General features: G+C 40.2%; 3 protein-coding genes across 6 annotated transcripts; all 3 read right to left on the bottom strand.

The window, feature by feature from the left end:
* Positions 1–1,136: 1,136 nt before the first annotated feature.
* si:ch211-195o20.7 (cytospin-A) lies at positions 1,137–13,625 on the bottom strand. 3 transcript variants are annotated; one of them, XM_017410271.3, is made up of 12 exons: positions 13,309–13,625; positions 12,669–12,815; positions 10,170–10,754; positions 9,952–10,004; positions 5,564–6,105; positions 5,146–5,242; positions 4,997–5,063; positions 3,612–3,672; positions 3,295–3,391; positions 3,074–3,190; positions 2,935–2,994; positions 1,137–2,846 (listed from the first exon to the last, which is right to left on the bottom strand). In XM_017410271.3, exons 2-12 carry the CDS (start codon positions 12,706–12,708, stop codon positions 2,757–2,759), a joined length of 1,809 nt encoding a protein of 602 aa, XP_017265760.1. In that variant the 5' UTR covers positions 12,709–12,815; positions 13,309–13,625; the 3' UTR covers positions 1,137–2,756. The 3 variants fall into 3 exon arrangements, with proteins under 3 accessions (XP_017265760.1, XP_017265751.1, XP_037833568.1); XM_017410262.3 differs by having other exon boundaries at positions 12,669–12,797; XM_037977640.1 differs by having other exon boundaries at positions 12,669–13,625.
* Positions 13,626–14,934: 1,309 nt separating this feature from the next.
* zgc:193593 (uncharacterized protein LOC564090 homolog) lies at positions 14,935–18,341 on the bottom strand. Its single transcript, XM_037977641.1, has 2 exons — positions 18,121–18,341; positions 14,935–17,324 (listed from the first exon to the last, which is right to left on the bottom strand). The coding sequence occupies exons 1-2, from the start codon at positions 18,169–18,171 to the stop codon at positions 17,031–17,033; spliced, it is 345 nt and encodes a 114-aa protein (XP_037833569.1). The 5' UTR covers positions 18,172–18,341; the 3' UTR covers positions 14,935–17,030.
* Positions 18,342–20,514: 2,173 nt separating this feature from the next.
* LOC108233534 (glutamate-rich protein 1) lies at positions 20,515–27,258 on the bottom strand. 2 transcript variants are annotated; one of them, XM_025005757.2, is made up of 6 exons: positions 26,909–27,258; positions 26,271–26,411; positions 26,022–26,195; positions 24,020–24,391; positions 22,150–22,344; positions 20,515–20,758 (listed from the first exon to the last, which is right to left on the bottom strand). In XM_025005757.2, the coding sequence occupies exons 1-6, from the start codon at positions 26,925–26,927 to the stop codon at positions 20,658–20,660; spliced, it is 1,002 nt and encodes a 333-aa protein (XP_024861525.1). In that variant the 5' UTR covers positions 26,928–27,258; the 3' UTR covers positions 20,515–20,657. The 2 variants fall into 2 exon arrangements, with proteins under 2 accessions (XP_024861525.1, XP_017267565.1); XM_017412076.3 differs by having other exon boundaries at positions 26,022–26,168; positions 26,909–27,255.
* Positions 27,259–27,405: the final 147 nt, after the last annotated feature.

The following is a 27,405-nucleotide window of genomic DNA, read 5'->3' as shown; positions in this document are numbered from 1 at the left end:
GGGGGGGGGGGGGCAGGTGTCGTCTTTCTATTCAGAGTCTAAGCATTATTGTGTTCATGCCGAGAGGAAACACGTATTGAATATCTATAAGCGGGCAACTCTGAAAGAGATATTTGACACAAACACACCACCATACTGTTTTTACCTGGGTTTTTCTGTCCTGTTAGCAAAATATGTCATGAACCACTGGGCAGGTTTTAATGAAAGCTACAAATGCTTAAGCTTTGAAGTCAATCTAATTTAAGATGGCTGCCACAGCCAACACAAAAAGGACTTTATCTCTATCAAATTTATAGATATCAAGCTGAAATATATTGTGGGAGTAGCTGAGAGTCATCCACAATTTATAATCTGGAAGCTAACTAATTACACAATCTGTTTCCAAAACTGCTTCTAACTGTTGGTGGGAAATGCGGTTCCCATCAAGGAATGCTGGGCCTATAATTTTATGGAACGTTATCTCAAAATAGATGCTGATTTATGAAACAGCACTGATTTCAGCAAATAGATGCTGATTTATGAAACAGCACTGATTTCAGCAAACATTCCTGAGCAGTTCTTAGACTACAGCATCTACACGATGTCAGCAGTGACATCAGCAACGTGGTAAACAGGCTTGACACTTTAATTTCTCTCATGACAACAAAGGTTGACAGACTAGCAATAATGGGTGATTTCTTTTTTTTTTTTTTCATTTTTTTCAGAATGCATTTATGTGAAAATAAAAATAAAAAAAGTCGACACTGAAAGCTTTAAAGCAAAAGCAAGGATGTCATAAATGTTTGCTTTGCAGTGAATAAATATGACAGAAAAATACAGGTTCCACAAAGAGCTGGTGGAGGATAAAAATAACAGCATAAAAGGATAAGAGGTGGCAATTATGGATCCAGCACAGAGTTTGTTTTAAGGAGTAGGCAGTGATAAAAGGTTTTGCTTTGGAACATAATGACACAGCCGCAGTAAATGCCTGCATTACTTTTTTTTCACCAGCAGGTGGTAGTAAAGCCCTGACCCTTCAAACATGAGCTCCTCCCAGTTCCTGCTGAAATATGACTTCCCTTTTGACTCAAATACCCCAAATGAACCTTTTCGCTCATCTTCTTTTAAACAATAAAATGCTAGACAATACTCGCAACAATAGTTTAGCAGTTTATTGCTTTGGAACAATCTTTTCACACATATCAACATATTTTACAGTGGAGGGTATCCACATTTTGACACATTTAACTTTGGCAACAAACTCAGCTTTATACATGTTTTAACAATACCAGCTGTGCATCAGCGAGAAAGCAGGTAAGAGGTGGAATGATGTTGAAATTGGACGACCAAGCTTGTTTAGGCTTGTATTTGGTTATGATCTGATATTCACCAGGGGCACATCTCAAAGCACCTAACCAACACTGGTACGCTTGTGACAACATGAAGGCACTTTCAGAACCACACACTATTTGTGTTTTCTGTTTTTTTATTTTATTTGGTAAGCTACAATTTGAGTTTGGATAAATTATCTTGGTTTTCTGTTCAGACTGCAGCTTCACATCTATAAAGCTTTCTTAATTGAACATTGACATTCTCCAGCAACTTCAATGTTACCTTAACAAAGAGCTGACGAAAGTGCACGTCTACAGGGTGCTACAGGTCCAGAAAACTTTGAATTCTTGCAATGCGTCACAAATTTAAAAAAAAAAGTCAAACATTTTGACACTTTAAATTATAAACAGTAGAATGAAGTACCAGTGTTGAAACATTAAGAGCAACTTAACATTTTCCTCACAATAAACAAAATTAAAGGTACTGGGTGCAAAGTCATGAAGACAAAAAATTCATAAAGAAAAACTAGAATCTTTTTTTTTAATACTAATGGGCAATGGGTCCTTAAATTAAACATTTGTAAGCTAAATTTGTAAACGGCTGTGTTGTTTTACCTACAAAAACAGCTGAAGTGACTGAAAATAAGTTACTAATGGTGATGTTGGTACATATTTATGCTCAAATCTGTTGTGCAGATAAGCTTTCTTACTTGTTCTTTTCCTTTTCTTTTGCGTTTATCAGCAGCTTCATTCCTTTATTTCCACCTAAACATCTCCTCAAAGATTCTATACTTGTCTGATTCCACCACATTTGTTTACCTACACAGACTACAGCCAGCCAAATGTAGGTCAGTCATGTGACTCAAGCTTCCACATAGTTTTGGGCGGGTTCAAATAAGGCCTTACACTGAGTGTGGACCCACATTTCAGATCTGCATATCAATATATCTGGAAAACTACTAGAGTAATCTCTTTCAAACTGCACCATTTGATATAGTTCAGGATAACCATGTTTAAGTTTTAATTTATAGTTTGCAATGAGTACCTTTAGGAGATTGAGTCTAAAAAACAATCTGTAACTATTTTTGTACCTGAGGACCATTAGTCCTCACCTCCTCTTCTTTCTGCTCTTCCTCAGTTGGTTGCATTGAAAACTTTCACTATCCAGATGTCCATAACCTGATTCTACTGCATGAGTCACTTTCCCTTAAGTCACATTGAAACTGAAAATGAAACTTATGATTATCTGTGTCTTCGGTTGTGCTGGCTTTTGTTTTGCCCAGTTCTAGGATAATCTTCACTTTAACACTATGTCAGAAACTGCTTAAAATAGCATTTATTGCCACCAAGCGGCAGCACTGATGGAGCTATTATTATGAAAACTTGTTTTTCTTGTTATAGTCCTTGTGTGTGAGCTTTGGGACCGTTTGTCTGTACCTCCGGCGGTCACATCTCAAAGTGTCGGTAGATGCTCTCCACGTAGTTCAGGACCCTCTGCCAGTCAGGTCCGCCCACTCTCAGCATCTCATCCACTGTCTGTTGAACAAAGATTTCATCCAAATGTAGGAATTCAAGCACAAACAAAAACCAACATTTCTGTTTGTTACAAGAAAGTAGATCTTACCAGAGACGGTGAAATCCCTACACTCTCTCCGGTTTTGAACGCTAGACCGAGATTCTCCTTCTACAAAGAATATCATTGAGTCAAACATCATAAATGACTTGGTCCAATCTATGTTACAAGGAATGTGCAAACATCCTACCTTGTTCTCCGGATTGAGAGTGCTATAAGGGATGTGAGAGGGGAGGTAGGTGTGGTAGACGGCGCAGAACGCAAGACCATCCGCCCAGCTGTTGCTGAAGTTAGTAATGTCAATATTCTGCACCAAGAGGACACGTTGTTTCAGTGCTGTGCATCTGTGAACATTTACTGTCTCAGTGTTTGACAGCTGAGTAAACGGAGCCATCAGCTCCTGCGTTTTACCTTGTAGCCTTGAGTTCGGCTCTGACACCAGCGGAGCAACGAGTTTCTCTTCGAGCCTCCATGGCGACGCAGCAGCAGGTTGAAACCATCCTGCGACCTGACAGCAAGATGAAGACAAAGACGCGTGAGCCGGGCTTTTTGTGGGAGACGTTAAAAAAAGAGAGCACTTTAGTCAAGACGTTCATTGAAGAAGGGCGCATGTGTTGTTTTTAAAATGGAGCTTTCTGAGGACAATTTGGATCAAAACAATATAACAAATGTAACAGAGAACGGTCTTAAGAACAAATGGGTAAATGAATGTGTTTGTGAGGACTCACTTGGGGGGTGGCATCTCACTGAGGGCTGAGTTGTACTTATTTAAAGACTCCTCACGTTTTCCTGCAAAAGACAAGCAGCAGTATTAGAGATTTTCTATTTTTTGTTGTTGTTTAATATGTTGATTACCCGCCACCATGAAAGGTGAACAACAATGTAAATCCTCATGTCTGTGTGTGCATGAATCAGTCTGTTAGCAAAATATCTCATAAACCAGTGGACAGATTTTAATGAAACTCAGAAAATTCTCACTGGAGGTACATCTGCAACTAATTAACATTAGGAATCAACCTAATTTAAGATGGCTGTTGCAGCTTGGTAACTTTAGGAAACAGAAAATAACTATAACTCAGTATATTCGACATATTTTGAGCTAAAATTTGGAGCCATAGTCCTTGAGAGTCAACGCCAACACATACTCAAAATGTGAATAAATCACACAAAATCTTTGCTTAAGCTTTAGATTGCAAGGCGGCTGGTGAAATGAATTCCTTTTAACAAATGCTTGATTTATTCCTTTCTGAATTACTTAGTGTTCTTCCTATTTTTTGTAATTAGTCAAGAGATTGTTAAAATGTTGATCAGTAGTTCTCCAAACCTAATATGATGAGAATTTAGATTGTTACATGTCTTTTTTTTTACTTTTAACGGCCTCGATTAGTCATTCTTCATAACAGTCAGTAAAAAACATAAACCACAAGATGAAAAACTGCTCCATTGATTAATTTGTCTTTAAAGCTCTACACAAGAACCACTCTGTGAATATGTAAACATGCTGACGTCAGTATGTTTAAAAACAGCATTTATCTATTTCTATCCAGAAAAAACAACCTCAGATTAGATAAAATGTGTTTTCCCCATGTACAAAACATCATTTGAACTATTTGACCCTGTTTTTGTCCAGCATTCGATCTCCTTCAAATTCAGTGTTTGTTTCCCAGGTACTGAAATATTCTGCAAATTTCGCCTCCAGGTTTGTGCTGCAGAGGTGTAGTTCTGCTTGTTAATCAGAGATTTTATGCTAAAAAAATCAGCCAAATGATTGAGTGAGTGGTGAGTAGGTCAACAGAAAAGCTAAAGATGATACATTTAAAACAATGAGTTAAAAGAAGCTAAAATACTTAGTTTTAGAATTTAGTGAAGGATCTCATTGATTAGTTTAGTGTCTTCATCTTTCACATTATACTTTTACCAGAACGAGAACCAGTTTGGTTCATTTTTTGCACACCAGTTTTGTTCAAAAACCACAAAAAAATTGCACTGCAGTGAACTAATATTCACGATTATTTCTGGTTGGTAATCAAGATTCCAGGTTCTGAACCAACTTTTTGTCGCCCCAACACCTGACGTGTTTGTAAATGATAACCACAGCAAAACAAAAACTGACCTGCGTCGCTGGATGACCTGCCTTCTTGCCAGTCGACACTTCTTTTTCCTTTCAGCTGCCCCAAGTTCTTCAAGACATAGAAACTAATGTAATCTAACATTGATGAGTGATATAAAATGCTGAAAGAGATCCTTCATAGCAAATCTCACCTTCTTTGTCGGCCCAAGAGTTGAAGCAGAGGTGGACTGGGCCGTTCCATTCTGTAAGGTGAGGGAGTCTGAGGAGGCAGGTAATCTGGACAGGCTTCTGCAGCAGAACGACAAAACAAACCCGAACAAATAACGTTTCTCTCAGCTGCAGCTGGAAGCAAAACTCTTGAAATTGTCCTCAAGTGTTCCTGTGAAAATCTCTGAATAGAGTCGAATGCATTCAGAAGAGACTACAAGCATATTCCTGCCCAAACTTGGTAATTGTTATTCATCCGTGCATACAAGAGATGACAAATGTGCAAGACAAAGAGCTTTTGTTTAGAAAAATCCATCACATCACACACTAATGTCCCATTAGTTACAGTATTTTCACAATTTGTGTATTTCAAAGAAAACAGGGATGGAGTGTTTGCCTCACCTTGACCTCTCTGTGGTTATCGTCTTTCGTGTCTCATTAAGCTGCACATCAGCTCCATTTTTATCCTCATTTTTCACATTTCTCAGGTAACGTTGAGTCACACCTTTACAGTTTGTTTTTGCATCTTCTTCAACGAGACTTTTCATCACTTCATTGTGATTTTTACTTTCCACCCCTTCCCCTCCCGCCCTATGCAGCCCTCTCCCTCTGCCTCTATTAGGTCCTTCTTTGCTTTCAGAGTTATTGGATTCTCCACCGGGCCTCTCTGGTTCCTGACACGGAACATGGGTTTTGGTTTTATCTTTGGTCTCGGTAAGAGTGGCCAGTCTTTGCCTGGTTTCCTTCAGCTCTCCCTGCAGGGTGACCAGCTGCACTTCAGCCTCTTTCTGTCTCTGATGGGCAGCTGCCAGCTCCCTCTCGATGTCTTTGTGGGCAGTTCGGAGCGCCGTCAGCTCCTCGTCTGCCTCAGCTCTCAGGCGGTCTGCCACTGACACCGCCACCTGGAGGTCCGCCTGGAACTGCAGCCATTCCCCACGCTCTGTCTGAAAGGAAAAAAGATGTTTGTATTTAAAGAGCAAAGGTACGCCAACTAACGGAACTGGAACTACGTTTAGGAAGCAGTTTAGATTAGTTTTCTTTTCATTGCCCATTATGGTAAATAAACTCAACAATAGTTTACTTGTGTCTATAGTCCACAAAAATGAGACACAGTTTAACTCTTCATCATAATGAGGTACTCACTGGGTGAAGAACACATATGTTTAATCTAAAAAATAACTCCTTGTAGTTTCTAAAGAACATTTAGACCGGTATGGTAAAAAGAGACACTAGACGTTCTTGAACAAGTAAAATTGGAATCGAAAGTGCAACCCAAGACTGCAAACATGCTAACGTTGAGAATTAGGTATAATAGAAAGTAAAGCTGATGACAAATCAGTAATTTTGTGTCGAATAAATTAAGGCACCAGTGCACAATCTTTGTCTGTCCCTTCAGACATAAAAATACTATTTCTGTCTCTGTGTTCTTCTCATATTTTCAAGTTTTCATTGGATGGCAAGTTATTTCTTTATTTAAATTTTGTTTTATTTGAAGTGATGGATTCTTTTCTTGAATGCTGCGTAAGTTTCTCAACCAAAGGCTCAACCAATTTTCTCAAGTTCCTCAGGTTTACTCCATCTCTGTGTAGTTGCTTCTCTTTGACAAATATTAGTGAGCTGCATCGAGAAATAATCTATCAAAAAATTAATTTATATTCTAAAGTTACACTTACCAGCTGTAACGGTCAGGTTAGATACAAATTCTGACTTTTTGATTTAAAAAAAAAAACAAAGTCATTGTAAAGATGGCATATTTAAACAAAAATGAGCAAGCTCAGTGTCATTTTGTGTGGTACAAATTAAACAGAACTTCACAGCTAGCATCAGCAAGCTGGAAGTAGTGGAGTGTGCCAAAAGTGTTTCACTCTTTTTCTCAAGAAGTTTGTGTGAAGATGAAACAAAGAAGAAAAATAGTGAAACGCAACAACTTTGGAAGCCAGACCAAGATGATATTGTGAAACCATCGCTTTCGATTTGACAAGATTAAGTAATTTGAGTCCAGTTACTTCATTTCACTTCATATAAACGAGCGGCACAATTAGATGAGACTCTAATTCTAAAACAAACTCAGTTTTGTTTTTTTAAGGATGAGGGAACAAAAAAGTTTTCATTTTTCATTATTCCAGCACGCTAGCCTCAGACATGTTCAAACAATAAACAGAGATCAAAAGAGGAAATCTCCGCCAGCAGAGCAAAGAGAGCGGTACAGTAAATGATAACAGACTATTGTGAAATCTTAGACAACTAGGGGGGAAAAAAAAACGGAAAATAGGAAGCAGAACAAAATGGCTTAAATCACACACAGGTTTAACGGAGCCAGCATACAGGCTGCGGGGCTGTGGGAGCCAGAAAACTGTGATTGAGTGCCGAGGAGCAGAAGGGAAGGTTGGTAATTAGATGAAGAATGGATGGAGATGTGGAGGAGGAGGCGAAGTCTGAGCCAACCCGTTTCCTCATCTGACCAGTGACTCAAGACCACAGCTGGACCCGATTACACTGGATGCATGCTTGCACTCACAAAAACACACACATAATATCATATTCCTTTCCTCTCTCCCACACGTACGCCTCCACGATTCTTCTACCTCAACATTGAACCACATTGTTAAACAACTCTGGCCGAAATGAGCAGCAAGCTGGTGTTTCCCATTCGAGAGTGTTCTATATTAAGAAGTACTAAAACACTCGCTTAAGTCTTGAAGGATCTTTGTCTTTACAAAGGCTTTCTTATCTGGTCGTGGATACACTAACTGGGGCATGTCTGCTGTAGGAAAACAGGAAGGGGCGCTCCTCAGTTCAAACTGAGATAAAAGAGTGTGGATTTACACACAAAACTCTCTCGGTCCCTCAAGACCTGGCCTCGTGCCCCACTGCAAGGCCAGATGAGGTATTTAGGTTTGACAGGCCCACATGTCTATAGTCTTGATGCACATTTTAAATTGTGACAGCATATGGAAAAAGTCCAACACACTCGGAGATTATGGGTGTTCCACCCATCTGTCCCGAGTTCACCTCCACACCCAGTCCTCCTCATACATAGCTGGGGGAACATCCCAACTCTGTAATGGCTCTTTTGTCCTGTTTTCCACAGCCTGGGGGGTGTGTGTGTTCAGAAAGTGGTTGAATAAACTCCTGCACCTATTAGGACACATTTCACTCCAACCATAGCAGCCACACACCGACAAATCCTAACAATTCCCCACAAATGGCACAAATAAAAAATAACCTGGAAAGGCCTGAAAGCTGCATGTCTTAAGGTCTACAGCTGGATTCACAGGAACTGCAAATAACACGCGGCACAGCGTGCACACAGGCCCGCCCCCTCCTGAAATCCCCCTTAATGCACAATCTTTATTCTGCACATGACCAGACCTGCGTGGCCCCCAGATACAGGACCTTTCTAAGCCTTGTTTGTAGGGTCAGTCTAGTGAGGAGAAAAGAGAGAACCTGGAGATCATTTCTGAAAATCTCCAGCAGCGTTCACCTGGAACTGATTCTATCTGTACATTTCTGAGTTTTCAGTTCTGTCTGATGTACAAACAAAAAACACAAGGTCGGTCAATTCAGCTGCAGTTCTCAGCCTCCGCCGCGTCACAACACGGCACACAACAAAACAAGTTTTGTGTCCCGAACAACTGAATGCAAAACTCCTCCTCTGCCGTGAACTTCCATGTTCTACAAAGAGAATCTCACAAGGGCTGAGCAGACAGAGAGCTTAAAACGTTGAGCTTTGCTTTCTTGTGTAAACACAAGTGTTGATTTGCTCAATTTCCACCACAGGGCCCCCCTCTCCATGCTGCGCTACAGTCTGTCTGATGTTAGCTGACCTGTGTGAGGATTATAGCCCTAAATCCCTTATAAGGATGTGGGAAAGATTACAAGAGAGAAGAAATAATGAAAGAAGCTGAGGTGTGGAGTACAGGAGGCAGATTTCAAAACTGACGTTTGCATCAGATTTGTACATTCAGATATAAGATTATTGCTGTATAGTTAGAAAAAAAATAACCAATTGAGGACAAAAGAAGGAAAAGAGAACATAGACACACTGTAGGTCAGGTCCAGCTGTTGTAATCTGCAACAGATCTAGAGGAAGCTCAGAGCCTCCCGCTGCAATCCTCAAAAGGGAGGGTCAGGAACTGGAACGAGTGACAGGAAATTACCAAAGAATATCACCATCCTCATACAAAAAACATGGAAGGCTTAAAAAACTGGACTGAAGAAAGCTCACAAGAATTTGGAATGAAGTTATTCATCTTGGGTTTGGTTCTAAATAGTTGGGGGAAAGCATTTAAGAGGAAATTGGATTTTCAGGTTCAATGTAGTTACTTCTTACACAAGTGTCCTGCTAACATCTAAAACACACAACACAAGATGATATCAGAGCCTTTTTTCTCCTTTGAGCCTCTCAGGAGAAGCTGAGTGCAGGAAGAACTTTAATCAGGAAAGCTGCAGCTCCCAATAGGCCAAGTGGGGCCCTTTCCAGGGTTTATTTATTGTGATTTGGGAACTGGGGTGACAGGATGTCCATGTTGGTGTGATCTCTTGACTGAAAGGTCATTAGTAACTACCCTGACTGCTGGATGTCGTCCTGTTTTCGTATGAAACTATATTCTTTTGTCGTATGTGAGAGTCAGATAGTTTTATGGGTGTAAATTAAATTTACAATCCTTAGAAGATTAAAATGTTTTCTCTGCAACCACAGTATGACCTCTCTTCAGTGGAAGGATTTATTAAATGTACCACAAATCAATAAGCATCAGCTCATCAATGGAAAAGAAAAACCACCTCACCTGCAAAGTCGTCTTTAAACTCTTCACTTCAGTCAGCAGATGCTTCAGTATCTCTGAGGGAGGGAAAACAAATGTCACAGGACATCAGATGCATACTGAGCAAAAAAGAAAAAGAGAAAAGCCAAGAAAATTGACTTCTTAGAATAAGTAAATGTTTGCCTAAAACTTTAAAAGCCGCCTGCTGCCCAGAAACCATGACAAACTTGTTTCCTTCTTGCCTGTTGTGTTTTTGGCGCCGTCCTGATTGGCAGAAAGACCCAGTGTGGTCCTACACTCCTCCAGCAGTTCCACCAGCTCCTCACTTTGGCTGTCCCTGTTGTCATTACTGGGCGGCAGAGACTGACACAGACCCTGGTCTCTTTCTGTGCGGTTCTGCTCCAAAGAGCTGCTGGCAGGTGAATCACTGCACACAGACAAAGGGCTTTTTACGGGACTGACAGCCACACTTTTCACTTGGGAGACTGAAGTCAGGGTTGAAGAGAGCGGAAGACCCCCATTCCTCCCCGAAGATGCCTCCGCTCTGCCTGTCTTCTTGTGCACCAGGCTCACTCCAGGGACAACTGCAGAGCTGATGGGGATGGCTGGTGGAGGAGGACTCCAGTGAGGAGGGGGAATGGAAGTGCTGGAGGTGCTGGAAGTGCTCTGCGGTGATTTCTTCCAGCTGATAGTGATGCCTGGTGCTGGAGGCGAGGATGAAGCTGAGGCTGCAGCGGAAGGTGGAAGATGAGGAACACTGGGAACGAGACAAGGCTCATCGCTCTGTGGAGAAGAAGGCGGAGTGTGGAAAGCTTCCAAATGGGACCCTAGAAAAGAAAATAGTAAGATATAAGGACTAATTGTGCTGCTTTAATGGGTTGTTCTTTCAGACTTTTGTCTACAACACGTTTTTATTTACAGTCTAGGAAAAATATCTGCAACGTTTCCCAACTCAGTTCACACAGGAGACGCTGATCCTGAATGGCCTGATAGGAATCACTGGTATTCATTCCAGTGCTTTTTCTTCTTTCCCTTAATGATCAGGAAACACAATTGCACAACCACTGCCTGGTTAAAGAGTTTCTAACACAAATACCAAGCATATTTCTTGCCATTTTCTCTTTTGCTGACTTCATGGAGCAGTCCGAATCTTTTGGAAAGAGTAACTAAAATAAATCATCAGCACAGTCCCATATGATGTAAAGCAACAGGAGCAAAATATATATGCTTTATTTGTTATTAAAGACACAAAACTAACAAAACGACCAGGTTTGAGAGAATAAAAAGTAACTCGAATGGCATGTTGACACTGAAAGCACCATCTGCTGAGACGCCCAGAACAACACAGCTCTCGCTGACCAGTCAAACACCCAGACTATAACCCTGGAGACGAACACTGTAATACGGACATTCCTTTTTGGCCTCCTCATTCATTATGTTGCTGCAACACTCATTTTCCAAATTAAGGAAGGCACACTTGGGCACAGAGGACCAATGCTTCCCACACAGACACACACTTGCAGCAGAGGGCTGTCGATAAATTTTCAAAGATGACACAATAACACAAGTAGCTCAGCAACTTTTTGCTTTAACATTCCTTGCCCAGCAAAGCGAGACAATACCACCTTTATAAGCAAGGCGGGAGGCATAGTCTCCTTCTTTTTCGTCTTTCTTTTCCTTGTTTGGACAAAAGCTTCTCAGCTAAGAGAGAGGTTTTTTTCACATAAGTGATGTAAGAGCAGTAGTTGAACATTTGCAAAGTTATGCACCACCTGCTGCAAAGCCAAAGTTCCTCAGAAAGAATGACAGGATTGTCTAATGATGCTCTAATGGCACCCCTGCTTTTTATTCTCCATTCCAAACCCTAATGTGCTCTTCCAACCATGTGCACGGGTAGAAGATTTACTGAATAAGGGAGACTTTGAGTGTGTTTTCACGAAGGTCTGTGTGTGTGTGTGTGTGTGTGTGTGTGTGTGTCAGATGACATTAGGCCTCCTATGATTAATCTGCTGCCCTTGTGCTGAGATGGGGAATTCTGCCGATTCATCACAGCTGGCTCCGCGGGCCCAGAACGAATCACACAGGGACGCGAGGAGAATGGACCACTCACTGAACAACACACACAGGAGGGCTGCCAAGATTCCTGCCGCCACACACACTCTCTCGCTCTGACACACACACACACACACACACACAGTTTTTCTGCTTGCATTTTCTTTTGTTGCATTCGGTTTCATGATTACCCCTCGTTCACCCACTCTTTTCAGAGAATTTTCATGCAGTTCCTGTATTTCCCCTTCTTTCCTCTTTCTGATCATGCTCTCGTTTTTACATGGAACAGTTTTTACATACGATAGAACAAGAAACATCCTAAAGATGAGGCTGGCAAACCGAAATCTGTTACGATATTAAAGAAATACATATCACCTGCGAATGCCTCTCAGCTACTAAATATCTGCAAAATATCTGAGTTATAGCCATTTTTGTGCTGATTAAGGTCAGTTTTTTGTGGTGGCCATCTTGAATTGGATTAACTCTAAAAGTTATTCCGTTTTAATACGTTCAGTAACTACTTTCTCCAAGTTTTAATCAAATTCATCCAGTGGTTCATGAGATATAGCAAAAAGTCCCTCCACCTTTGCCTTTCAGTGGCGGGTGATAACAAAGACACAAATGAGGAGACTTCTCCAGGTGAATCACAAATGGAATTGTGGAGTACAAGTGTTTGTGTGCTGACCTACCTGTGGGTCCGTGGTTGTCCTTAGTGGAAAAGTTGCCCATACTGCACTTAGAGGGTCAGGGCCACTGATGGGGCCCCGCAGGTGCTTGTTGGGACTTTCACTCAGCTCAGATCAAGGAGTGGACGTGACCTACATACAGACAGAGAGCTGACAGGTGAAGTCATGGCTTAAAGCTGAGAAATAATTCAACGGATACAACTCAGGACAAGAGCGAAGTAAACACCTGACACGACTTCACCCTGATGCTTATTTGGTAGTAAAATCTGAATGGTTACATAATGAATCTGCATTTCATGGGTGAAGTCACAAGCTTCAACCTGGACAGAACACACAATCAAAACAACAACAAAGTCTGATTTAACAGCTTGAAAAAAAATTGCGCATCAAGTCTTGGAAGGAAAAATGCGTAAAAGACGCAGAAGCGCTATATAGCCTCCTTGTTCAAGCTGGCTTTAAAACATCTCCCTTTAATGGTACGTTGTTGTTCCGAAATCAGATCTTTTGAGTCGAAAACGCGCAAATCGAAACTGTTATCCACAGGCGCAGTAAGTTTTGCGTAAAAGGTGAACAGAGTAAAGTAACTAACGTTTGTTCCTTCACGTTAAAACTCATAAATATCACAAGAAAAGTTGATACAAACCTTTGTGGACGTATAATCAATCGCCAAAATCTTCTGGTTTGAGCTTGTTTGAGGAACTCTCCTCCTCCTCCTCTTCCTTGCCTTCCTTCCTTCACCGCCGCTCAGCCAGACGCGCCGCCTGCTTCTGTCTTCATTATAAGGAGGCGATAAGACAACCGCGGCTTTTACTGATCAAAATCAGTCCGAGCAACATCTTTTTCCCACCCCCAGAAGAATCTCTTCCTAACTACAGGCTTAGTTGTAATCAGCGCAACAACTCTGGACTTGCATGTCCCGCCAGCTCCGCGCTGGATGTGTCCACTGGAGGGCACAGTCAGACAGAGCTGAAGACACTCTCTGGGACGTTTTGACCCGCCCTCACTTCCCACTTAATGACCTACTGACCTACTGTACCGCTCAACTGCTGGCTCAGAGATGATTTATGTGCTTTTAAAAATGGCCTCAAACCTTCCCAAACAAATATTGCCCCATCGCTCAGGTGATTTCTTTGGGAAATGAAAGCTGTTCAAGGTGAGATGTTTAAATTCTATCAAATGGGACGTCTGCTCTTACAGTCAGCCACTTTCAAAAACAAAATTCGTGAAATTTAATGGTGCAAGTTGTAATTCAGGCACCAACAGTTCACTAAATGGTGACATTCAAAGTAAATTTACTGTAACTCACTTTCTATATTAACCTTGGCTGCTCTATTTCATTAACATTTAAACTAATAATGAATATATTATTGTACTTATTCCTGTTACTTATGTCTGTCATAAGTAAAACACATTCAATAGGTTTAAGTCATTAAACTTTGCCCAAACTTTTCATGTGTGATGAGCCTTAACTGTAATCAGTCTGTAGTTTTTTAGTCTTTAACAAATTAATACTTGTCTATTAAAACTAAAGAACTATTATAATGCTTGTTTAAAGTTCAGAATTTGATTTTCAGGGTCTGATAAAGCAGGTGTAGAACAATTAACCACAATAATAATAGGTCAAAGTGTCCCTGGAGTTGTTATTTTCAGGGTGCTGACTTTTAAATGTGCCTTTTCTGAACTTAGTGTTAATATACATTATGTTTAATAATGTAGAAAACTCTGGAACAATGGAAGTGAAGTGTCAGAGAGAGACATTAAAGGGCTGTGTCCTCTGTGGATGCAAACTATTCCCTTTAATGAAACCTTTATTTCTTACACAGTACAAAAATGTTTCACATCTATAAAAGGTGCTATAAAGCACACTGACGGAGAGAGAAGATATAAAGTAAAGTATATATGTTTTTAAAAATGTATTCTTTGTTTCTTTACCTCTCCTTTTTGTCTTTTTGTCAACTATGCATATCCAAAGCATTTATACATTCCTCATGTTTAGGGTTTTGACTGCATTTGTTGAGAATTCCTGCATTTAAAAAACGAAAAATATAAATTTGGGTCTGGTAGAAAAAAAAATCCCCAAATCCTGATGAAAATAAACCCTCTGGGTTAAATGTTTATAATTATTTTTTGTCCACAGGACAATATATCAAGTGCTTTAAAGCTTTCCTTTGATCATTTTTACCTCCAAATACCTTCTATTATTCTGCTGTGATGAAGGTATTCTGTAAAACCTAAATTTATTTAAGTTTAATCACACCAAAACAACATGAACTGTAATTTAACTAAAAACATTTATTTGCTTTGTACAAAAATAGGAAAAACAAATGTGCTCAGAGACAAATTGGCCCATAGTTGGGACTAAAGTGCAACAGTAGAATTGATTGCTTGCCACAACAAATTTATTAATTTTTCTACAAATATGACAAATCACACCTTCAATCTACACAGCTGAATGTGAATATACGGACAACAACCTGATGAGCACTGATGTGCACCACACAACAAGCTGACAGATGAATACCGTGCCTTCAAAATGCCATCCGCCTGCATTTTTATTTCAGCAGCAAACGTGTTTTCAGATTATTTTCCTTCGAATCACCACCGTGGCAGTATTTTCTAATAAAGTGCACGATGCTGAGTGAAGGTTGGCTGCAGAGAGGAGACAAGCGCTCACTCTCTGACTGAGATCAATAGGTTTCCACAGTGCTCGGTGCTCACTCTGCTCCACTGCGGTGTGACAAGAATCTATCAAAACCAGTCAGGTGCATTACTCAGCCTTCAGCCCAAACCACATTGATTTCACAACTCCTGAGTGGGAACGCCCGAAAACGACAAAATGAAAGCAGTTCTGAGAAAACATGAGAAAATTAGCCAAGCAGAAAAATGTTGAAACTGACATGTTTGTGTTTTCTGTATTATTATTATTATTATTATTATTATTATTATTATTATTATTATTATTATTTCCTATTACAACCCCATAATGTCACTGTTCACGGGTGTTTTCCCGAGTAGGTGACATTGTTCAGCATTTGACGCAGGTTGCAGCCATTAGCCTCCTCAGCTGAGTGGATTATAAATGTTTTGTTGGTGACCTGCTGGGTTTGTGTTCTGGAGAGTCTCTGTTGGGACTCCAAAAACTCCCAACCTGCAGCAACTCACCGCTTGTCCAATTTGGCAGACAGACAAAACTGGCTTTTTGGCTGTGTAAAAAGGGATTACAAGATCTGGCTGACCTCTAACTGAAGAAACAAGCGTTTTTCTCCCCATCCTTACTGTATAAAGTTTTGAAACCTCCCATTGTTTGACTAAATGACTTGTGCCACCAATCTATGTGCTACAATACAAAATAAAGCAGTATAATCCTGTGCAACCAATAAGGCACAGCACACGCTCTCAACCACGCTCAGTGCCTCGCCAAATCTCAAGTCCCAATTTGCATGCTTCATGTCTGGTGTAGACAGAAATGAAAACACCAACCTTATAATTTAAAGCTCCATCAATGACTCTGAAAACAAAGGTGGACACTGCAGGGGGAACGGCACATTGTTTGATTGCACAGGAAGCGTCTGCTTCCCACAGGTCCTTGACTCTCTAATACCAGATTAGCTTAATGTGTGTGTACATGTGTGCGTGTGTGTGTGTGTGTGTGTGTGTGCCAGGAGTGGTTTTCCACCAAGGTTAATCCCCACAGGACACAGGTTTTTACCTTGTCTGACTGATTGCCACAGGGTCTCAGACACACCAATTAGGACTCATAATCCAGCAAGGTGTTGATGTGCAAGCTTTGTTTACATGGCTTACTGTAGGTAGAAATTTTAAAAAATCTTTAAAAAGTGCCGTTTTCAACCTGTGTCTTTTATTAAAAAATGCCAAGGCTAGTTGAAAGATAGATCCAGTTTCTTCTTGGAGGAAACCAGTTGAAGTCATGGGCATGAAAGAGCTGATTAGACACCGACGTGGTTTTCTTTCTTGGTAAGGGTCACAGAAAGGGGGGAGGCCAAGCGTCCGGGTCAACACTCTCTGTCACTTTTTATGGAAGGATTTTAAAAGACGCATGATGTCTTTAGGACATTCCAGCATCAGTTCCATCCAGTCACTCTTATTGCTTAGTGCTCAATCAGTGCTTTTAAAACTCTATCAGTAGAATGTAAGGTGTTGTTTGCACTACTTACAGAATTCCACATTACTCTTGCCAGCATACGAGCTGTGTAAGGTATCCACACTTATTCATCTTCAGAGAGCACATGGGCCACATTGTTGCAATGGGCCAGCATAGCTTCAATCTTAGACGTGCAAAAGCGTAGTTACCAGAACTCAACCCATAATGCTGGCTAAGCTATATTTAACGTGTCGTTGCATGGTTCAAGGGAATTTCTGGCCCACGAAGGAGGGAGGTGGGATCTCCTGGCAGGTACCGGCTCGGCGAGTCACATCCAGGATGGGGCTCCGCTGTGCATGTGCTCCTGCGCCCACGCTGCTGGCATCGGTGTGGGTGCCAACCCAGTGCAGCACGCGGGTGGAGGGCCTGTGGTGGAGGGCCAACTGCCTCGAGCTGTAGCCACACATCCCGATCCCCACGGCCCCCAGGAGCATAGCCACACCAGGCATGGTCCTCTCATCAGGAGGTGCCACTGGCATGTTGTGGTAGGCCTGAGTCTGGCAGGAGAGAAACGCAAAAACGGTCTGCATCAAATGATACGAAACACAATATTCGGCCCCATCAAGCCCTCCTACCAATCCCGAAGAGATTAAAAACTCATTTTGTTTTTCATTTACTAAATCCTGGCATGCGTCGTTTGACAAACAAAAAGCTCATCTGTCTTGCGACATGGACAATTTCCTTCTGACAATTATGAAGGGCATAGAGGAGCAAATAATGAAAACTTCATAGTTTCTAATGGAGCTATGTCACAGGCAGTTAAGAAGCAATTCCTGTGGCTCAATCACCAACACCTCATTTATACTTACAAAGCAATGGACTGTCACAGGTTAGGTTTCCTCATTGTTATGAAAAAAACAAAACAACAGCTACTGTGCTAAAATAAAAGCCTGTATACAATTATGGGCACATCAGCCTGGAAACAGTTCCCAATCGTGGTTTACGAGTGTATCATAAGGTAGGACTGTGCTCCATCATTTTGTCACAACTGAATTTGTTGAGATAATGGACTTAAAAATGTTTGCATTATGGCAGCATAAAGCTTTGGGAAACAATTGTGGGGTATGGCTGTTTTTTGTTGATAGTATTTTCGTGTAAACCCATAAACTCATCAAAATGATCTTATCTGCCACTTTAGTTTGCTTTATATGCAACATTTTGGGGGGTTTCAGAAATTTTTGGATTTAAAAAATTAAAAACATGCACCAAAATAAAATGTACCCAGTATCTCTTGACACCCATTGGATTTTCATATTAATGCACAATTAAAAAAACTGACAGTCTCCCACTCACCTGCAGCAGCCTGATGTAACCAGGAGTCAGTCTTGGGAGTCTGAAAAACATTTTTGGAGCTTTCTGTGATGGTCTTCTTTTCTGTAAGTCAGAGTTAAAGGACAAGAAACCTCTGGCTCTTTTTCTGATGCTCCTCTCCCTGGACTCCCAGGACGGGAACCCCACTGGCAGACGGTCTGCCCGGGTGTGTGTGTGTGTTGTCTCTCCAACCTTTGCTTTCCAGTCTGATCCAGGAAAGTCCGGTTAGCCCTTATACTGTCTCCTTCTGGTGTTTACATAATAGGAAGGTTGCAAGAGGTGAGACTAAGAGGATTACAGGCACTGGTACACATGAACAAAGATGTCTGTATCAACAGAAGAGAAGCTCGGGCAGGACGATTCTTTGCTTTTAAGAAATGTCAGTGTTTAGTATGGCATACTGTTGGTCTGCATTGTTTTGGAATTGAAGCTATATTATACCTAAAGAATAGTTTTTATTTTATTAGGAGTTTGGTTCAGAGTACTGTGGGAGTATCACCCAAAGTTATGTTAGTGTAGAATATGATTTTATCATTTTGATGCAAGTTTGTGTCAATTTCTAACTGTTTAAACATCAATACATTATAAAATGGAGAACAATGAACAATTTATGAATTAAGTACAGCGCATTTGCATCAAGAGTAAAAGATTGTTAACCACTCCAGCTCTTATAAAAGTCATTTGAAGTCAGAAGCAGTAGAATCCATTTGAACCTGCTGTTTATTCTGTTGGTATCTTCAGGATCATCTCTTCTGCTTTTTCAGCAAATTTCTCTCAGCTTTAATATTTGCCTTGGCCTCAGGGTCCTCAGCTCCGAGTCTCATAATGAGGTAGCTTTGCTGTGCAGATCGTCTCTCGTTGTGGATGCAAGAGAAGACAAAAATCACCCTTTTACCGTCACGTCTAATAGGACCCAGCTCTGCCTCCTAACTCATGCATCAATGAGTAATCTCCAACCCCCGACAATAACGCAGCAAAGTCATTACCCAACTGGATCTGGCAATGCCAATTGGATTTTATGCTAAAGGAAGGATATCACTTTGAAGCTTCAGTGTGAGAGAAAACCACATCCAAATGACTGCAATGCAATAACATAAAACAGGCAAATGTGATGGTTACTCATCTGTTACTTATAGAGACATTTAACCATAAACCATAAACAGTAAATAGTTGGATCCACCGTCTGGAAACCAGGAACGTCTGGTCCAAGCAAACAAGCCAAGCTGATATATAATATTGGCTACAAAAGTTTCATTTAACGACTAAAATAAAATAAAAATTTTTTAGCTTGTTTGATTACAGAACTAACACCTACTGTTGATTTCATTTTACAACAACCAGACATTTCCAGCTCATAAGTATGTTTATATTTTGGGCTTATTTTCATAAATTATGACAGAGAAATCCTATGCATCAGACTATATGGGCGCAACTATTTTCTCCCAAATAATTGGGCAACAAAAGACTACTTGGAAAAGTTGCATGCCAGTTATTTTCCTTTTTTTAATGCAGAGAGATAGTTCCTTAAATAATTATCACATAAAGTAATACGTATGTAAGACTGTGGTAAGTTTGTTATAATTGAACATGAATAAATCCCAAACAAAATGGTCTCTTTTGGTTTCAAGTAGGCTGTGTGTTTAAGGCAGGATGGTCACCAGTCTATGCCTTTACTAAAAACTATATAGCTGATTTAGAGAACGTGTAACAGTAAGCGAACAAAAAGAAGACAACGTAAAGCGGATCAGATTGTTTGAACTTGACACTAATAAGCCTGTTGTTGAGATATTTCTCCAGTTGTTCCAGCACTGAAATCCTTTGAGCCTTTAGCTTGCCTAAAATGATTGCATTAATTTTATGTAATGCCACACAACAACTGCCCTTATTCTCGCCTCTGGATAATGTCAAAATAATCAGTCAGATTCAGCACATTATGTTTCCGTCTATGAATGGAGTCCACAGATGGTAGTCTTTGTGCTAAATGCTGCATTTTACACCTAAAGATCTGTCTCTTTTGGTGTAACCCGGTGCTGTCAACTAGTGCAGCCTATTTTTAGAACTACTGCTCCTTTGAATTTGGTAAATATCAGGAAGCTCTCACTCAGGTCACCAAACTGTCACCATCCCGCTGAGATAATTGCTCGTCCTTTCCCTGAACTCGTTGCCAGACACTGAGCCACTGGAAACTGCATTAAAATAGCTGTCCTGAGCTGCAGACGGGTTTGCTGCTGATGCAGAGGGTTAAGCTCCGAACTCCCCAGGTGGTGCTGGTTTAAACAGTTTATCAACAACAGTGTGCTGCCATTTTGTTCCCACAGTCGGAGAAGTGAAAGTGGACGCTGTGATGATCTGAGACAGAAAGACAAGGCTCACCAGTTTTCCAACTCATTAAGCAGATAGAAGTGTTTATAATCAAAACATGAAATGTCAAATATTTAATTATAAAACTATATAAAAAGCTCATCATTTTCAGAACCGGCAGAAACGATCCTTCAGCAGCACCTCTGTGACTGACAGTCCTAAGGGCGTGCAGTAGAACGTCTCGTCTCCCCGTCTCTTTGCAAAGGAAGAACGTCTGTGATCCAATATTTGAAGAGCGAAACAACTGCAGCGGTTTCCCCTGCAACAGAAAGACAATGCAACGATTGAGTTACGGCTGACAACACAAGAGCACTCAATGTTTCCAGCAAATCTTCAAATCGGCCTCCTACACACTAATTCACGCAGACTCTCTGGATCTTATTCAACCTTTTCTTGAAGAGTTCAACTGTGCGTTGTGTGGAATCCAGTGCTATTTACGAAAAGAATTCTAGGACGAACTACAATATGCTTAAAGAAAAAGCTGTTCCTTTGGTTTAGTAATTGCCTCACTAGGGGGTAGACAGACTGAGGAGAGCTTTGGAAAATTCACTCAAAGAGCTTTAAAAGCACGCATGCACCTGGATTACCTCCTGCATGCCGGTGAATGTGGGTTACACTGAAGTACAAAATGATGCTTGACTAAGGGTGGATGGTAATACGAATGTTAATTAAATCTAACGTTAAAAAAAAAAAAATGCTTTGATCCACAGCTATGAAGTCAGATGCTACAAAATTAGGGGCTGGATAATATTAGAGAAAACTAAAACTGTTATATTTCTTTTGCACAGGATGTGTTATGAAACCTAAAAAGCTTAAAATGCTGGCATTGCAAAAATAACTTAAACAGCCACAAGCCTTACAGAAAATACTGATTCACAAATTTCTCTGTTGTTGAACTTGATGAACTGTAATTGAACGAATCTGCAATCTGCTGTCATGCCTGATAAAAAAAAAAAAACTTGAATGGAAGCATGAGTCATAACGTATGATGAGAGTGGAGTGGTAGAGGACTTTAAAAGCTTTGAGGCAGATGTTGAACAGGTGGGTGAAGAGGATTCTCGTGTGAGCTCTGCTGGCGAGACAGGAAACCTGTCATTTCACGGACAAGCATCACTTTGTGGCCATCAATATGACAAGTCCTCCGGCTGCTTTCCTGCAGACTGGTTTTCAAACAAACCCCGATTTGCAAGGAGCACTGTCAAAGTCTTCTCATCCTGTTCTACGAGTGCTTGCCAGAAAACACAAGTACACACACTCGGGAGGGAGAGAAGGTGTCTGGGGATGCAAGAAATGTTTTGGCTGCTGACAAGAGTTGAGGCAAGATGAAACATGTCCGCCAGCGTTAACCCGTGAGTAGACTTAAGGACAAGACCGTCCCCGGTTTTAACTAACTGTGGGCAGGTAAGTACAGGTAAAGCCTGATGCAGGCAAGTAAGGACAGGTGTACTCAGGTGAGAAATAAATATTAATGTTTGGGCATACATAACAGGAGGCAAGTCAGGGCAGACCGAGGCATGTATTAACCTGCAGGGACAGGTCAGTGAAGGTTCCAACAACATGAACGAAGCAGCATTCAATAGAAGCCTCCAACTAACCCATTTCCATAACACATGCTTAACACTTCCTGAAAAAAAAAAGGTTGTTAATCACCTGCAGACATGGAGGGGTTGCTGCTGAGCTCCATCAGTGCCTTTTCCAGACTGTTTGTATCTTTCAGTTGAACAAAGGCCTTGAGACGGCAGAGCTGCTTCAGGACGGAGTCGGGCTTGTTTCCACTCTCGATGCTGGCCAGAAGGTCATCCACTGCAGCGGACAGGTGAGGCGTCCGTACTGCATGCAGCGAGGCTGGAGAAGTGCACAGGAAATGAGTCTGTAAAAAAAAGACATCAATATCCGGAGCGCTGCAATCAAGCATTTAAAGAGAAAACACAATGAAGTGATTCTAATGACAAGGTTTCTTGAGTCTATAATGTATTATTTACCAAAGGTTGTAAACAACAATAAATAAAGGAAGCCAAGTTACACTGAATATGTTATAAAATAAATAACAAATGTTTAAAAAAAGTGGATCTAGGGCACACAAAAGTTTTAAATACTTTATTAAAATGAACATTACTTGATGAAAAATCTAAAAACACAAATGAGGTGCCGGACTACGTAGTTTTAGATTTTAATTCAAAATAATAAATGATTGAAAGCTTTTTTATGTTTTGCTTGAAATGTGCCCATGACCTTCATTTTTCTTTAATATTTTAGCTGTGCTTAACAACAGTGTACATAACATTTTTATCAGAAAGTGTCTTGAATTAAAAGATCCTCTTTTATATGTTGCTCTATAATCCATTTACTTAAATCACAACAGCTTATTCTTGGCTATAGGAAGAAAACTTTACAAACACAGTATGCTTAGTGGTTTTATGGTGTAAAAATCAAGATTTTATCCAATAAAAATAAGGAAAAAACGTGTACAACACAACAAATTATCAATAAATCATGGATGAAATACAAATGTACCCTTATATTGTTTTTCCTAAATGAGGTTTTTGCACAGATGCAAATTTAAAATTAAAGTGTTTTCTTATTTCCAGATACCTGAAGCCAACATCTGTCCGTAGCTCATCTTTAGACAAATTCGTTTGGAAATCTTTTATTGAAGAATATTTGTTGCCAGCTGGAGTGATCTTGCTTTACACAAACATCAACCAAAAAAAGAGACACAGCAGGACTGTTTTTTTTTTCTAAGCCTCCATAGACAGCACATATTTCTGCAGATGTATCTCAGTTTAATTTCTGTTTACAGACCTTATAAATTATTCACTGGGTGACGCCTTGAAATAATCAGCTGATCTCAAGTGCAGCTTGGAGCTAAATGAACTTGTTACTCTGGGAAAAAACGAGAGACTGAAGAAAGCCGTTGATTTCTGTGTGCAGAAACTGATACTGTTCTTTGGCTTCAGGAAGTAATCTTTATATTTAATCAGATTTACTCTGTAGTTTTTAAAATACTTTGCAATTTGTTTGTTTTTGACCGTGGTCAAGTCAAAACATCTGCTGCAACTAACATCTGGCTTATGAATCCTTTAGCTGCACTTCAAATGACACTGCAGCAGATGCATTTATTTATGAGCACCGGCTCATAAATAAATGACTCGAACTAAACACAAATGCATATGTTCAGGCGCTGCACTCGGGGCTGCAAGATTGGACCCAGCTCACTTTCTCGTTACAGAAGCACACATTTACCAACTCCGTGGAAACTTCTGAAATTATATTAACAACGTACAAATACATATTTGTATTGGGTAAATACTGGTTAAATTGTTTGGTTAAAAAAAAAATATGTACGTATATGTAATTGCGGGGCAGTCAGGAGATTGTCAACAGACAATGCCGAAACATTTTTAGTGTTTTTGAAAAACAAAATGGTATGTTTGTGAAGAACATTTGGGATTTTTAGCATGTGGGTTTGAAGTAACCAATGATTCAGTGCAAAAAGCAAATACAAGTGGTTGATACTTACAATCTGACATACAGATTTCTGCTGTTGTCCTCAGGAACTCTGACAACTCAGCAGCTCCTCTCTCATCATCTTCCTCTTCCTCTTTAATGTACGTGAACTCCAGTGGAGCAGCCCTGGGCACCAGACCCATGGACAGAAGCTTCTTTTTGCGCATTTTCTTCTTTAGTTTTCTCTTCTTATTCCTGCTAATGCATTCTCCCTCATCTACAGGCACCTGACTCTGACCTGGGCTGGACTCGTTCACTGGAGCCTCATCTTTCCCGGGTTCCTGAAGAGGAGCTTTCTTCCTCTTCCTTCTTCTCCTCCTTCTGCTTTGCTCCTCTGCCTCATTTTGTTCATCCACTTCTTCTTTGCTCCCGTGGACACTTTCACCTGCCAGCAACAAGAGAGCAAACTCTTTAATCATGCTTAATCTTTGACGGTTTCTATGAGCACCAGTTATTTAAAGAGTAATCAGCCTAAAATAGAGATTGCTGACATCATCAAAAGAACAACCAGCGTCTTAACACATTGGGGGATAAAGAAAAAGACAAAAGCAGCGGTGCATTTAAAACTCTACAATCTTTCAAACACTAAGAAACTGCAGGTTTCCTTCAAACCAATCAATGTCCCAACAGAATCCTATAATTACATATCCCTTCTTTGAAGCTGATTGCACTCTAATCGACAAAGTCAGCTGGTGTGAAGTCAGTTTCTGAAGGAAACTGTCAAATATAAAACATCTATGGTGGTTAGAAGAATTTTTCTTTTCTGAATCTCTAAATGTGTGTCTGAAAGCAGGTTACGTCAAACTGAAGCTAAGGTTAAACATTTAGCACATGTAGAACAGTGCTCCTATCTTGTAAAAATCCTTTAATAAAGCTCCAAAACTGCCCTGACTTTAAGAAAACGGTCAAAAGTGTCTTAAACCGCAATGGGCAGTGAATTCTGGGGATTTCTTTACTTTTTTCTGAGTGATGCTTAAATAACAGTGCTAGTTTTCTATTTTGTTACAATATTCTGCAATTACAGATAACAAAACACGTCCAGAATCAGTGTCTTATTTGCCAAGAAAGGCCCCGTGTACTCTGCTGCATCTTCACTCTCCTTATAATGAACCACAAAAGAGTGCAAGTGATTATAAAACTGAAGGGAAAAAAATCCACAGACACTATGGCTCATTTTAGTTTAAAATAAAAAATAAGTGAAGTGTTTATGTTTTGAGTGCATGAGAGCATATATTTGAGTGTTTAATCTCACGGCCAAGTCTTTTAGTTTGTACACATAAATATTTAAAATTGTTTTTATATGTACAAACTGTGTATATTTTCTGTAGTAATGGATTGAGTTAAGCCAAGCCTAAATGTCCTCCCTAATTTATTGCATTTGTCTTAAACAGTAATCTGGATTGGGGTTTCATTCAAGGCTCAAAGCGTCTTAAAACATACATAAAAAAACATGCTCAGGGAACCAATATTCTGCTTTCAACTTCTTAAATTTAATCTCACTAATTTCAGTGACTGCTCTGAAATGACGCCCTGAACAAATCAGCAACTATAATTCATTTTAAGCATTAGAAGCTGAGGTAAGTAATAGTGAAGGTAATGACGACAATTAGGGCTTTTAAATTTTAAGCTTTTAAGTGATGCACGTCAATCGCAAAGGAATCACTCAGCCAGAAAATTCAACTTGCCATTTAGAAGCTCACTAGTCAGTCTAAAATACCGTGTCAAAAATTACAAATTACTCTCAAGCTGAGTTATGCACATATTTTGTAAAACACTTCCGTAAAAGACATAAAAGTTATCGTTATCTGTGCTGCATTCAAGTGTCCCTCAGTTAAAACACAACTGGTGTTCTATGAATATTTCCTTTAACTGGAGTTGGAATGAGGATCATGAAGCATTACTTTAACATTTAGGAGAGGCAACATTGAGAAATAAACCATGCTGATCATAAATTTCTGCTAGCTAAATGGTGCGAAGCTTAAGTCCATAAAATAAAAGCTTTATGGCTGTCTTACCAGCTGGATCCTCACTACTATTTACGCTTTGAAGCTGGGGAAGCGTGACAGATTTATCCGTATGTATATTATAGTCTGGAGGAGGGGGTAGGACTGTGTACATCCGAGGGCGAGGGTTGGATGCGTTCTGCGTCTTTCCTGCATCTCCTGGAACAAACGTGGCAAACAAAAACACTGGATTTGGATTCAAACCAGGAGCAAAGTGTGTGGCAACGATTGCAGATGTTTACAGAGCGAATGTGATCTTACCCAACACAGTGTCCTGCCCAGATGCTTTTCGTTTCACAGCTGATGTTTTGGCTTGAGCCTCTACAGCGACAGGTGGACTGTGCTCCTTCCTCAGTGTGGAAGAGGCAGGATAGAGCTTCTGAAGGACTTTTGATTGAAACACTGTTAAATCATAGGAGAAAAAGACCACACATGTAGTTGTTAAAATCTGTTTTTCTCCTAATGCATGTTCCCCATCCTGTCATGAATTTCATTTCACCACTTATATGTTTAAAGTAAATTATGAAGATGCTATTTACATGTATGCGTTCATACAAGTCTTGTGAGCCTTAAATGATGTTTCTAAAACTTTACAAAGTGTTCAAAACAATGGATGCATTTACTTCAAATGTAAACGACTGGCTAAGGACAGTAAACTAAAAAAAATGCTTGTTTTTTTTCAATTTTTTATTGCAATTGCTTGCCTTTAATAAACTACAGAAGTAGCCTTTTGTGGAGAAAATAAAGTCCTGTTGTTTGACAGTGCAGCACGTGCGTTTGTTTACAACAGAGCTAGTTAGCAGTACCCTGAAACAAGCTGCACTACCGGCTTAGCTAGTCACAAACTACGTACTTTGGCAATAGTTTAGTAATTTTTGTAGACAACACGTAGTGCTCACCTTGTTTCCTGTGTGCCATGTCAACATATCGTACGTATTTGAGGCGAGAAAGGCACAGATATTAGCGTTTCAAATGGCTAGGCGCTTAAGCTAGCGAGCTAGCTAAAGTTACCTCAGCCGGAAAATGCTCTTCAAAAATGCAACTCCTTTAGCTGTTGTCTTTCATCGAGTATCACAATAAGGTAAAATATCACTATCATTACATTATCATTACATTTCGGCGGATTGAAGAAGCCATAAAGTTATCGAGAAAGGCGGCTCTACAAATTAGACTAATGTTTGAAGCTCGTCTGCACCGCTTCCACTCACTCAATGTACAAACAAACGGAAACCTTAGTCCGCTGCGCCAATCTCCATTCAGACGTCGACTAATTTAAAGCGGATTTTAATTTTTAAACATATAATAGCCTTACAGTCTCGACTAAGACTGGGTCAACTAAAACCAGTCTTTAAATCGGCTTGAAAATATTACTTCTTTAAAATATATCCTGGGTAAA

This window comes from Kryptolebias marmoratus, linkage group LG10 (genome assembly GCF_001649575.2).
Source record: "Kryptolebias marmoratus isolate JLee-2015 linkage group LG10, ASM164957v2, whole genome shotgun sequence".
Classification (NCBI taxonomy): domain Eukaryota; kingdom Metazoa; phylum Chordata; class Actinopteri; order Cyprinodontiformes; family Rivulidae; genus Kryptolebias; species Kryptolebias marmoratus.
Note: the sequence above shows the minus strand (reverse complement) of the source record. Positions and strands in the feature narration are given on the sequence as shown.